Below are 13,641 nucleotides of genomic sequence, written 5' to 3' on the forward strand. Positions count from 1 at the left end.
CACCAAAAAAGTAATAGACTGCAGATCGTTTCGAAATCAACAGATTCGAAAATTTATTTTTCAAAATCAGTTAATCTTTTCTTTATTTACACTGAAATGAGCATCCGCGTTGATTTAAAAACGTGCTCTCGTAGCAATGAATGAAATTTCGTTAAATTTTCCACGTTTATTAAAATCTATCGTCGCGTTATTAAACTCGACGAAATGATCCATTTGAATAAATTATTCAATGCAATATTTTTTGAACTATTCTATAATCCTACATAATAGTAATAATAATAACAATAATAAGTTTAAAAATTCGCATGTTCTGTTTGGCTTTTGGCCAAAAAGAAGAACAAATGAGAAGAGTCAATCGTACGTTAATAATTCTTTCTTGGTTTTGTGCTCTAAACCAAAACGACTTTGCGACGGTTTATTAAAACCTTCGAACGCATCAACAAGTTACATTTTCCTTGAAATATTAACAAAAACGCTCTACGAGTTCTAAAAACGTGAAAAAAATCTTCATATCTTTTTTCGTTTCAACACGAATTCGACTAGGAAGTAAATAATCGTACTTCTTACAATATCAAAAGCGATTTTTAATGCGTGCTTCATAACGATTCGACACTTAACCGTAAACACCACCATGGACATCATAGGAAAGGAATTGGAGAACATGATTATTTTGAACAAACAAACTTTTTTGTTTCCGGGAAGAAAATTGAGTGACGACGATCCGGTTTTTTCTTCTCGGTATATAGCGAGTCAATGAAGACATTTTTTTCAAATTGACGGGGTTTTTGGGACTGAAGTTAGCGAAAAAAGCTCCCGGTCGCACGGACCCGGGATGTGGTGTTCAAGGCTCAATTGTGGAAGGGAACCAAGGCTTTGTCTCTGATTCGAGGTACTCGAGTATCGCTGCTGTTTTTGGAAAAATTTGGTGTGATTGTTTTAAAAAATTGAGGACGTTTAACGTAATTTTTTGTTGATCTGATCGATAAGTTCGTCGATTCTTGGCGACGTGCCCCGAAACTTGTTGGGCTCTGGTCCGATCATTTGCACGAGTTGAGGTACTTCCTGGCCGCTTATTTGGGTGAATCTGGCGAGCGCTTTCATACACGCGTAAAGTTGTTCCTCGGGTGGACTACCGTTGAAGTACTGTAGCAACGCCATTGTCAACTCGACAGCAACGTCGTCGAAAACCTGCGATTAAAATTCATCATAAATTGGGGAAATCGATGAATGAAAGTTCGAACTCGCGCTATTTTATTCTGCTTTTTGTTCAGTAAAATTATCTCGCCTCTGGTCTCGACCATTCATCAATTTGGACGGATTCCCTCTTTACGTAAAGCAATTATCGCGTTGCTACGTACCTTTCATCAATACTTATCGTTTAATTAGTCTTTTATTGATTACTTCGGAATTCGAATTGTTCTTCTCGTTACAAAGGTGGTTTGTTTCATTTTAGATAAAATTGTAAGAAAATACTTTGGACAGGTACCTTAGAAATGCTGCCTTTCGGTAAAAGCTGGCGGAGCTTTTTGCTTTTGTTCATTTTCTGAAAACAAATTGTTCAAAATATCCCAAGTACAAAAGAATCCGTTCGTATGGTTAGGATCGAGTCGTACAGACCTTTTGCTTCTCGAAAAACGATCGAATATTTAACATCGCGCCAAAATATTACGAAGTGTTACCGAAGTAAAATATATTTGTTCCAAAAATTTATGATAATTTATCATGAATGAATGCGAATAATCTCAAGGCCTTTTATCTTCGATGGTCCTTCGTAAAGCGAGTTATTTTGAAAGCCATACACACATTGAGCTATAGGAAATTTAGATACAAACTCTTATCGCGATGAACACGATTAATGTACAACATATTTATGTGTTTTCGTCTCGGATATTAATAAAAAATTATTATTTTCTTTTGTTCCTCATTCGTTTGATTATTTTTATGGTAGAAGGCAGCACTTCTGTTAGGATAAAGCTACACCGAGATACATCAATTGCGAGCTTACTGGGTCGAAGTGAAGGTCTTGACCGCCAGCTCAAAGAATAGAAAAATTGGTTGGAAAATTATTCGTCCCTATACTTTTCATTTTTATTGCTTCGAATTGTCTTGAAATTTTCAATTCCTCGTGATTAAATCAGGGTCAATTGAATAAAATGCACAAGTGTACTCGTTCAGAGCGAGTTTATAAAATAAAGAGTTATAAATAAAACACGTTGCTAATTATGATTTATTAACAGATGGAGTGAACGGTCGTTAGATCCCGGACTTGTTTCAGCACTTTATTTTTCTCGATTCTTCAATCGTTTTGCTAACAAATGTGAATCACTCGTCGACTGTATATTTCCTCAATGATTCAAGTTCCGGGATTAACAAACCAAAGATTCATGGCCGTTGTCTCCGACTCCATTTAAACTCAGTTGAATTTTTAAATTATAGTAGCCACATCGGATAAACCGAGTTTAAACCAGAGTAGAGTTGGAAAAAACGCATATAATTATGTTTTACACACAGGTTGCCAACCACTATTGCTTAGGAAAGGTAAACTGTCAATGAATAATCCCTTTTTTTAACAGGCAGTCATCATAAACCCCGATTATTGACTGCACAAATACCAATTATCTGGAATGCTTAATTTAATGTTGCTCAAATCTTTCTATAGATAATTGTTATTCTCACACCGTGTGAAACGAATTCGTCGAATGCTCAAACTAGACAAATTTTTTCAAAAAATTCCAACGCAGAAAATTCATGAATAGAGGCATCGTATGTGTGAAACTTTCGTAAGAGAATAAACGTCGACAGTAGAGTCGAGAAATCCTTAAATATCGAGCGTGTTATATGAAATTAATGAATAGAGAAAAAAATATATGGTAACGAAATGAAGGTTGAGACCGAAGCGTTTGAAGGGATACAGACCACAGTTTTTACCTCCTTGCAGGCGAGGTTATGTATTATGGCTGCACCCCGAGACGAGAGATCCGGCGAGTCCGAGAGTAAAGAATGTACCGCAACTTTTGTTGTTACCCTGATGTTACTGATGCTCTGATTATTATGTTGCCACTCGGATATGTAAAGCAGCCATTCGGAGCTGCTCAGGTTTTCGAACATATTAGCCATCTGTAAAGCATTTTTTTCTTTGATAAGTCAAAAGAATTCATATTACGTCGTCATGTAATCGAAAACAAAAATCGTGTAAAAAATGTTTGAATTCCTTGCGATATTTTGGCAACGGTTTGAACTTGAATGGACAATTAACTGAATGTTCGTGACGATTCTGAAAAAGGTTTTGCTCGAAACCGTGTTTGAAAAAGGAGCGACTTACAAATTGTGCGAGGGCCAATTGCTCCTCGCTCGGATGACGATCAATGTCAAATGCAAAGTTCATCATTGTGTGCTCGCGCCTGTCTTGATGTAACAGAAGTATAACGTCGTCCTTCAACGCCGCAACGGAAAGAATATTAAGAAGTTTGATTCTGATTTCACTCTCCAGGGATTTGTCGTACAAAATTCGACCTGCAAACCAATAGCAAAATTGACGAACTTCTATAGAAAATTTATATTTTTTCAGAATTCCCTTGGAAATGTTAACGAAGCAAAAAACGCATTTTTATGATTTGAGAAAATTTTCTTTACCGATGAAATTGAGGAAGTTATCACCGAGCGCCCAAGAGCCTTCGTTCTCCAAAACGTACTGTCGCAATTCATCGAGATTCGTGACTTCGCTTTCGTTAAGTTTACCCTCGAGAAGACGGCTAAGAGCGTCAAATTCAGGGCCAACATCGACTATATTTTTGAAAACTATCGGTGGATCGCGATGTCGTTTTTTCTCTTCCATTTCGAGTTTTTCCTCTGCTTCCATTTGCAGCACCCTCTCGGAGGGTAACATCTCAGCTCCGAGGTCACCGTTGCTCGGCTGAACGTCGCTCATCGTACCTTCGTCCGCCATCTCAGGACAATTGTTACTAGTCCCGGTGCTGTTGCTCTCGCTTTCTCGACTCTTCTTCTCTCGTTTTTCCTTCTTCTTTTTCTTCTTTTTACGCTCTTTTTTCGCTAATTTCTCGTTAAGCACGTTACGTCTCTCCTCCAACGCTATCGAGTTCAATCTCGCCTCCTCGATTTCTGTGTTCAACAATTGGTATTCCGGCGACGTTTCTCGCTCGATTCTCGCCTCAACGAATCTTTGGCCAACCGTGAAACCTGCGCTCGCTCCGTTCGTCAAACTGTTTATCAACGGTGACAATTGCTGTCCCAGAGGTCTGCAAAAGCGAGTAAACAATTTCAGAAGTTATCCCATTTGTCATCTTTGTCACAGAATTCAAGTTACCCCTTTAAATGTAGCCTCGTATTTTCAAAAATTTACAAAATCGCTTTCTTATTTGAAGAACAAATGCAATCATATTTTGAGTTCGTAAATCTTTTCGGGAAAACCGAATGAAAGTTTAAAAATATCCTGAGATCGAACTGGTCGGTGACCGGAAGCTTAACGACCGCGAGAACCGAAAAAATTTCGGAAAACTTTGAAAAAATACACACGTTCGGAGAATTTCCTCCGGCAAATCGAGAATGTATTTCGGTATGCCTTTTCCGACCAGAAAATTGCTCACTTCTTCCGTAAAGTTGTTGCAGTTCTGTTTGAACAAATTGTAAGTGCCTGATCTGGAAAAATAAAATTCGATTAGTTCGTAATGTCCGAATTCATTGTATGTGAATAGAAAAATTTCAAAAAATAATAAAAAAAAAAAACATGAGCTCACGCAAATTTGGAGGAACCAAGACCGTTTATGTACTCGAGAAATATCGAATACGGCAAATAAGTCTCGCCGAGTTTCTCGATTCTCAACGGTTCACCGAGCACAGTACCACCCTGAAACAAAAAAAAAATAATTCAGTAAGGAAACACAGAAACGCATGATCAAAAAAATTCAACACCCGCGAGAAGTTTTTCATTCGTTTCCGTAAAACGTGAATTTTATTCGAAGTTTGAGTCCGTTACGCGTCAAGTATAACTGTACGCGATCGACGAATCTAATTTCGGAAGTGCGCAAGTACGAGATTCACGCGCGCGCCGTATATTCACCAATTGTGAGTGCGGAAATAAACTTCCTATGAGTAATAACACTTGGCCCGGGTAAACATATTCGAATGGCCGAGTCTCGATGCGATGAGACTATGACAATTTCTCCGGATGTAAATCCAGTGATAAGATGAACAAATTTATTCGAACGACGCTAAGAACGATATGAAACATAACACGAAAATGAAACTCGGCGCAAAAAATTAAAAAACGAAAAAACAAGAACAGAAAAACGATCGAAGATTATGACAAAAAATATATGAAAAGTTGAATTTTTTGAAATTCGAACGCCTGGCGAGCCAAAATGAAAAAAAAAAAAACGATTGAAAAACTGTAAACTTTTTCAAATTGCCCCTAATCGAGCCACTTTTACACTTCACTATTAAACTCTTCGAATGGTCTTGGAAAATCCTTCATTGATGCGTCACAAGCAGCTGAAACGGGAGTATTTTTTTCGTTTTGTAAATATAATTCAAAAAAATGTGAAAAAAGTAAAATTGTGATTTTTCGAAAATTACAGCACCACGTTGTTGCGAGCATAAATAATGGAAATCGTTAGCGACGAAAAAATTTGAAACGAGTTTCAGTCCGGGCGAACAGGATCGAACGATGCCCCGCGAACGCGTCGGTTTTTCTTCCTTTTGCAATGTTGTTTTTTTTTTTGTAATCCTCGAGGATTCTGGACAGTATTTTTTCGAACGGGAAGACACGAAACTTACCGGGCAGCTTTCGGCCCGCGAAGAGAGTCCCGGACAGGAAAACGTACGGGGAACGGAGAGAGTGGAAAAGAGAGAAAGAGAGAGGACTCCCCCGTCGCTCTAAGTGAGTAGAGATAGACTTGGGGTGTATAACGCGTTATTTTTAGTATTCCTCGGACCAAATTTAGTGCATGAGTCCGGTGCAAAGCCACCACAGAGCCAGGGCCCTCTCGTTTCATCACTAGAGAGTATCGTATGGCCTCGCCAACTCGCTACGACATTAAATCCTTCTTCCTCTCTCTCCCTTCCTCTCTCACTCGCGTGAGCGCGCACACACACACAAACTTTCTCTCTGTCACATTTGCCCCACGGGAAGATAGAAAAACTTTTCCGTGGCGAATGAAAAATTCTCGAATAGTCGAAATGACGATGATCCAAAAACTCTTGAGCGGCGGTCCAAGCTACGAGTCTCCGATTACTCGATATTGAAATTCTATCGCTTTTTGTTCTTGGACGACCCAAGGAATTTCCTCAGAAAGCATTCATTCTTATTGACGACGAGATTCCATTCGTTGCCAATCTATGAAAGTTTTCGCCAAAATTTTCGTTATTTCATGGTACAAAGCCGATTCTTTTGAGCTAAAAACGAAAAAAAAAGTTATTATTTCTTTTTCTCAAATGTTTCATTGGTCGAAATTGTCGAAGATGTGTTGCATTTCGCCCGATACACTTACGCCGATTTCTACGAAAAACCGTGCCTGAAGGCAGAATAAAAAATGTTCATCTCCCATAACAGCGAGTGCTCCAAACAACGATTTTTTTCACATATTTTATCAAAATCATGGAGAATCTACTCACCGGCCTTATGCTCTGGATTCCTGTGGGTCCGAAAAAGTATTCACGACCGTAAGCCACAATCGCTGTGTGCCATATGCCATCCAGCGCTCGTCCTACCGAACACAGAGATAAAAAACGGTGAGAAAATTGCTTAGAACGAAACATGGTGAATCGACGATCAATGCATCGCATCGAGATTCGTCGATTCGAGTCATTATTTTTACAAATAAAATTCATTCGATTCGTGCGTCAATGGAGAATCGATTATGCGTCGAAATGCAATGAAAATATCGAATAACAAAATCGATCAAAATATTAATTATTGTGAAATGATAAAAAACGTCGATCAAAATCATTTCCAAGGGATGAACGAATCGTCGGTTTTTTAAAAGTGAATCGTAATTTACGTTTATTCCAAACAATGTAGAAATGAATGCAAGATTTTTCAAATGAAAAATAAAAAAAATAGTATAACGTCGGTGAAAATGTTTTGTCAAATAAACACCAATAAATGTGACGGCGGAAGAAGTTTTTCCCAAGGGAAAACGAGTAAAAGAGCCAGAGAATAAGGTTCGGTTGCGAACTTCCGCAGGTTTATGCCAAACTCCCGTTTCGACCCAGTTTGTTCGGAGCAGAAATAGCGAAGACTTGACGAGTCTCGTACCAGAAGCTATGAATCTTTGAATCTGCCATCCGTCAGTTTGCACATTTCTTATGCGTTCTATGTATAGTAAATATGCTTAATGTATTATTATAGATAAATGTTTAGAGTCGCGTTGGTAGGCGGGAAAATGAGCAAACTGCAGGAAATAAATTCTCGTCATTCGGGTCTTTCTTCATCCGCGTGAAATTTCGTCGTCATCGTAACGTCAGCATGGCGAACGCATATTACCAGAGAGTTGCAGCCGAGCTCCAACGACGAGGTTCACGAACCTCGTCTCAGCCAACGTCTCACGAGCGACTCGAGATTATTTTTGGTTTTCATTTTGCCCCGTTCCCTCTTCATCTCACTCGGGCAAATGCTTATTTATAAATCTTACACGAGATTTTAGATTAGGGAAAAATATTTTTTAAGAACATGAAAAAAACTGAGTTTTTACGGTGCGCCTTGAAACAATGTTTTTCCTCCGTTAAATTATCGACTGTTGAGTGAATAAATTCGCTCTCGTTCTCTTCCACTATGATTCTAATATCAAATCCTAATTTCATAGTTAAATTAAATTAATTCTTTCTCTTCGTACTGTACGACTGCGCAAAATTCCATGAAAAATTACTTTGCTCACACGTTTTCCGACGAGTATCGAACAAAATTAAAAAAAACTTTGGTGATTGTAGAGTTCTCGAGAATACCGACTATTGACGCGACAACAAACAACAGTGGAAACTCGACGACCAATCATATGCAAATATTACGATTCGTTGAAGCAAACAATCGTTTTTTAATCTACAATTCGCTCTTCAATAGCTGTACTCAACGATTGTTCAGGGAAATTGTACTTTATGATTATAATTTTCGTTTTTTCACAACGAGATATCGCGAAAAGTATAATGAAGAATTTTGTAGCACGTAATTCTGATGAGAATATTTTGAGGAGTAAAAATCTGTCGGTTTTATCACTCGGTACTAATTACAAATATGTAGACCAGAACCGGTGCGTCCGCGTTACTCTCGCTTCCCCGATAATCTCGTCCTCCATGTGCCAAAGCGTTTATTAATACTTCGTCGTCGTGTATTTTCATAGTTCACGTGTGCACCACTTCTAATATTGTTGTGCATCCATAGACTAGTTGACGGCTATTTCTCGCGCCGATTACTCCTCGATTAATCATTTCGCGCGATTCCCAGAGAGCGAGTTTCAGCCCGGGAAAGTCTTGGAGTTTCTTTTCACAGGAGGCGTTCTTCGATCCGTTTTATCTCGTTCTCAAATGGCTTCGCATGCCGCTTCGTTCGACGATCTTCGAGTCGACGGTTCGATTTTCCTTTGAAGCGAGTCGCGAAGCAGTCGATAGAAATTCCAATATTTCAGAGACGATTTTTCCAGCCAGTTTCCGATGTTTTTCGTCATCACGTTTCCGGATTATCTGAAAATTTATTCTCCAAAAATGGTGTAAGTTGTAACGAAAAACTGATTTTTCCATTGTTCGGCGGCCCCCGCGGTTTTTCATGCACAAATTCTCAATCGAATGGGAAACGATCTCGCGACGTGGGGAGCGTTGAATCGACTCGGAAAACTTGCGAAATCGCAGCTCCATTATTTTCGAAGTTACAAGGCTTTCTGGGCACGCGAATAACTTTCGCCGGGGCAGTTGCTCTGTGAACCTTCGCCAAATGGGAAAAAAATGTTGTGCAACATTTCGGATTTTCAGACGAGGCGCGAAGCCTCGGGAAAGCTGCGGTATTTTGGAAAAGCAAAAAGTCCGTTCCAAGAAACGATTTCAAAATTGAATTAATTTAACTACAATGATAAAACGCAAATCGATCAATCGATCCGTAATTACGAAATGGAACGTAAACGTTTTCGTACTTTGGATAAAATTTCATCGAAACGAATTCACGAATTTACGTTTTGGACAAAAGAGTCCGAAAATAAACCCGAGTTTTTGGCGAGTCGCTTCAACTCGTGTTGACTACCTAAGGCCGCGTGATTTTTTGGCACAGCTTTTGTGTTTATAAAGCGATCGTCGATTCATTCGAATAAAATCTCATTTTTCTTTCCTCTCTCCTCGACCCCGTCTCTTCCGCGATGATAGTAAACTTAAAAAATCGATGCTTCGGTTGTGATTCGAAAGTAAATCTTCGTGGTATTTTCGACTCGAGAAAAATCTACGAAATTATTCGAATTTTTAGGATCGCGTCGAAGAAATATTTTGAAGAAAACGCCAATATTTCGAGGCCTTTTCTTTTGCACGGAGGCCCCAAAAAATCGTTTCAATCACGACGTCACAATATGAAAAATAAAAAATGAGTCAAGTATCGATTTTCCATTTTGTTCATACGCAGAAATTCGTGAATTTTCGTCGAAATTAAAAGTTATTTTGGTGAGCCTGGAATGCCATTCTTACCTATGAGGATCCGCGACATCGTGGCCGCCATACCCCTGCTGAGATCGTAAACATAAAGCTCCACCTTCGTTCCCATCTCGTCTGGCACGTCCATACTTCCGGTCTAGAAGAGAAAACATGTCTCATGAATATTGGTGCTTTCGATGTAATTCCTTTGGCACCGAAATTCCGAAGAAATTAAACATTTTCTTCGTTGCGATTCCGAGTTTTTTAACTGTCAAAATAAGCTAGTTTCGGTGCTCGTCAGATTTTCTGACACGAGGGATAAAAAACGATGATTCATTCGTAAACTTTTTCGTTGGCGGCGATTTTTTAATCGGAATATAAGAGAAATTAGTTTTTCATAGAATGTTCACTACACCCCGTAAAAGAGATTTTATATTATTATTTTTTGAGCATCGAGAAATTCGAGTTTGTCGATAAAAAAATTATCATTCAAACCCAGATAGTGAAAAATTTGATTTTCCTCAGGCAAAGGTTCAAATCCGAAGAGTGTTTGCCGAAAAAAACCCGATCGACCCATCGCAGCTGGACGTTCGATCTTCAATCAAATTTAGCCCTCAGAACTTGAAAAAAAGTACAGAAAAATGTATTTTCGTACTGCGTGTTCTGGTGTCGCAGAGAAATGAAACCCAAAAAATGCGGGGAAACAAAAAAACGCTCGAAATATCGGTCCACTAGACTTTTTGAGGTTAAGGAATTTCGAGACGAGACTCGATCGATCTAAAAAAAACTGTGATTTTTTGAACCCCCTCGACGAGCGTCGCTTCCTCATTCTCCAACAACGTTCTCCAAACGTGTCGGTTGAGAGCTGAAGACTTAAATTAATGGGGATGCATTACCAGAGTTGAGAGAACAGGAAAAAATGTGGGCGAACGAATGGCATTTGCACTGTAAAAGGGTCGTTCGAACAGGAACATTGAAAAGGTCACGAAAAAATATGCATAGCTCGGGCTTCTTTGAACTTTATAATAAACTTCGAGAAACCAGTACAAATTTCGGTAATATTGCTTAAGAGATCTACGAAGTGAGCCCAAATCCTAAAATTAATTCGTGAACCGTCGTGGAAGTCTGCCAGATAGTTTGCCCGGTGAAGGGATCGTGCACGCACTCTGTCCGCGTCGGTAGAAAGAAAATGGACGAAAAACGTTAAACATGCAAAAAGGGATTCTACCGTATTGTGAAAATACGGGGATTAAAATTCGGGGACGATACTCACTCGCCTGCCGCGGCCTTCGAACGCGATGTATCGCATCATTTTAAGATATTTCTTATAAAGAAATTTCGAAATAGATTTCACCGTTGATATTACATGCACAGATTTTCCATGGACGCAAAAAACCTGTGGTTATGATAAAAAAGTACGAATTTCCATTGCCCTGTCGTTTAGCGTTTGGTTACAAAAAGATTTCGCGATTGTTACGGCGTTTGAGAGCACGAGCCGGCTGAAGAAGCGGCGCAAAGCAAGACGAGAAAAATCGCGATATAGTCGAGATCAGATCGATGCGGGATGAAGCAAAGATAGAGATGTCCGAGCGCAACGGACAGAAAACACGTCCCTAAATAGGGGCGGCGTTCCGACTCTCTAAAAACAATGATCGATTGCTGTTTTATTTTGGCTGCGCGATTACGATCGATTGTGTTGGGCACGACTTTATCGACGCTTCGTACAAAAGTCGGAAAACAAAGTGACAGGTTAGGAAACAATGTAAAAATTGCGATGGAATGAAAACAAAAAACAGTCACCGAACAGCCAACGCTTGAAGTTTTGATTCGGAATAACACGAGCGAATAAAATCCATCGTTTTTGACAGGCCACACAAATATTCGAATAAGTCGAGCCGTCGTTAAAATAATCGATGGTCAACAGGTGTCAGTTTCGCGCGCGCGATACATCAATGTCCATATACACACATTCATGTTTTCACACCGCGTAAACACTGTTCTTTATAATTAATCGAAAGAACAAGTAAAACGTCCTCGTTGTTTTTATTTACTTTTTTAAATGAGATAAGAAAAAAAACGTTTCTTTACCCCGAGATGACGGATGCGATTGTTATTATCTTCTTTCACGCTCTCTTCCTTTTTCAACGCTTCTCTATGTTGTTTCCGACTGACGAAAATGCAACTACTAGAATATAATCGTCACTGAGTGTGCTTTGGCTCGCGCTAGCTTCTCGATGCTGGCGAATGTAACAACCGTTCGAAGAACGAACGCGGCACAAGAAGAGGGCGGTAGGCGGTTCTCTCCGTCTCTCTCCCTCTCTCTCTCTTGGCAGGATAGTTGCGCTACTTGTTACCTTTCTTTGTGTGCTACGTGTGCTACTATAATAGCGTATATTTACTTAGAAATCATACGAAGAACGTTGTAATAAGCAAACGGAGTACCAGGCGATGTTTTTTTTACGAATTTTGAGATCAAACATTTTCGGTTTTTTCCAACCCCGTTCCTCGCCATTAACGATTCAACTTTTCACAAATAATTTTCGACGTAATCTAGCCAGGAGGTTTAGGCATTTTTCAAAAATTTACGATAAAATGACATTTTATTCGTGAATTGGATTTTTCAATAATTTATGTGCCTAGCAAGTTTTATAGAAGAGCTCTTGGCGAAGCTTGACGGCGAAAAAATCTCAGTGCCTGACGGAATAAAGCTGACAAAAACATCGAATCCTTTCTAAAAATCCCAGTAGATCTTCGTTACGACAAAAGATACATGCGCCAATGCACCTGAGTCCACTTAAGTTCGTTAACAAAACCTACAAATTTCGATGACAAATCATAACCTCTTGCAACTGCAATTTCACTATTTTTTAAATAATATATTTCCAAATAATTTTTTCACTGATAAACATGTGAATCAGCGTATTCACAGAAACTAGTTGAATTGTTATCGACGATGGTATTTCAGAAAATTCGATCGAACCGATCGGGAGCTCTCTAATTACCTTTATTTTATGACAGGGCATGATTTGACCGTGAAAAAAATGCATTCAAAACATTGCATCCAACGTATGTGAGGAAACAAATTTGGTTTTCCGTATGGTTTGAATAGCCATTTGCGATGCTGTAAAACAAATGCCTGTTTCGTGGAAATCAATGCAAAAATGTGGCGCAAAATTAGATATCAATTTTGCAGTAATCAAAGTTTTCGAATTTTTCAATTTTTCTATCCCCAATAAATATTTTGAAGATTTTGATTGTGATGATTGATTGAACGTGAAATATTTTTTATATTTGTTAACGAAAGCACGGTTGTTCATTATTTTCGTTGTTTGAAAAATCGTTACTCCAAAATTGCGGTGTCTTTTATTTTATGCAATGCAAGAGAGTATTTTTTGTTACATTTTCGTTTTAATTTCCGTACAGCAGATTTTTGGCTTACGAAGCAATAATCAACAGCAATGAATGAGAATTAAAAAAGAAGTAAAGATATAGAAGAATGACAAAGCGGAATTGTTTCTTGCACAATTTAGTTATGGCGAACATGAAAAATTCGAGTTGTCAGTAGAGAGCGTTGTCGTCGTAATTCCCTAGAATGCCCGCGGTATTTCAAAACAAATAAAATTGCAAAAAGCTCCAAAATACTTTGTTGACGTTTAATTTTATGTACCAACAACGACGTAGCGAAAATTACACAAAAAATGTATAGAACATATTAATACATAAATAATTATCAAAACATTTACACGAGTGAATGATCAAACGCTGCTGTGAAAGAAAAACGTCTTGGTCGTTCGAGCGAGACAGAGAGAACACAGCACACAGCGAAGTCACAGGGAAAAGTCAGTAGTATACCACTTAAGTGAGGTGCTTGTCTCTTCTGGTCTGTCGTTGTGACTTGTCGTGTTTTCCCCGCGTGCTTTTACTGCCCACGCGAAGTTATAAGTTTATCGTGTTCAAACGCAACCGTGAAACACATTGTTCAACGTAATCGAAAAAAAAAAAACAACACAGAAAAAGTTGTGA

At 38.8% G+C, this 13,641-nt stretch overlaps 1 protein-coding gene across 6 annotated transcripts; it reads right to left on the reverse strand.

Annotated features, from left to right (window-relative positions):
* Positions 1–28: 28 nt before the first annotated feature.
* Positions 29–13,597, reverse strand: LOC122414044 (uncharacterized). Of its 6 annotated transcripts, none has more exons than XM_043424849.1 (10): positions 13,471–13,597; positions 9,673–9,775; positions 6,631–6,722; positions 4,755–4,864; positions 4,534–4,656; positions 3,634–4,256; positions 3,323–3,513; positions 2,929–3,117; positions 1,487–1,543; positions 29–1,188 (listed from the first exon to the last, which is right to left on the reverse strand). In XM_043424849.1, the coding sequence occupies exons 2-10, from the start codon at positions 9,764–9,766 to the stop codon at positions 955–957; spliced, it is 1,713 nt and encodes a 570-aa protein (XP_043280784.1). In that variant the 5' UTR covers positions 9,767–9,775; positions 13,471–13,597; the 3' UTR covers positions 29–954. The 6 variants fall into 6 exon arrangements, with proteins under 6 accessions (XP_043280784.1, XP_043280783.1, XP_043280782.1 ...); XM_043424848.1 differs by having other exon boundaries at positions 13,362–13,500; XM_043424847.1 differs by lacking the exon at positions 13,471–13,597 and adding an exon at positions 11,707–11,872.
* Positions 13,598–13,641: the final 44 nt, after the last annotated feature.

Source organism: Venturia canescens, chromosome 7 (genome assembly GCF_019457755.1).
Source record: "Venturia canescens isolate UGA chromosome 7, ASM1945775v1, whole genome shotgun sequence".
In the NCBI taxonomy this organism is placed as follows: Eukaryota; Metazoa; Arthropoda; class Insecta; order Hymenoptera; family Ichneumonidae; genus Venturia; species Venturia canescens.

Bases quoted from the DNA above. Each gene is read 5' to 3' on its own strand.
- LOC122414044 (XM_043424845.1), bottom strand. From the start codon at position 10,930: ATGATGCGATACATCGCGTTCGAAGGCCGCGGCAGGCGA. The intron at 9,776-10,891 runs GTGAGTATCGTC...TTTCTCTTCTAG, and splicing joins TCGAAGGCCGCGGCAGGCGA to ACCGGAAGTATGGACGTGCC. The intron at 4,865-6,630 runs GTGAGTAGATTC...TTTTTGTTTCAG, and splicing joins GAATCCAGAGCATAAGGCCG to GGTGGTACTGTGCTCGGTGA.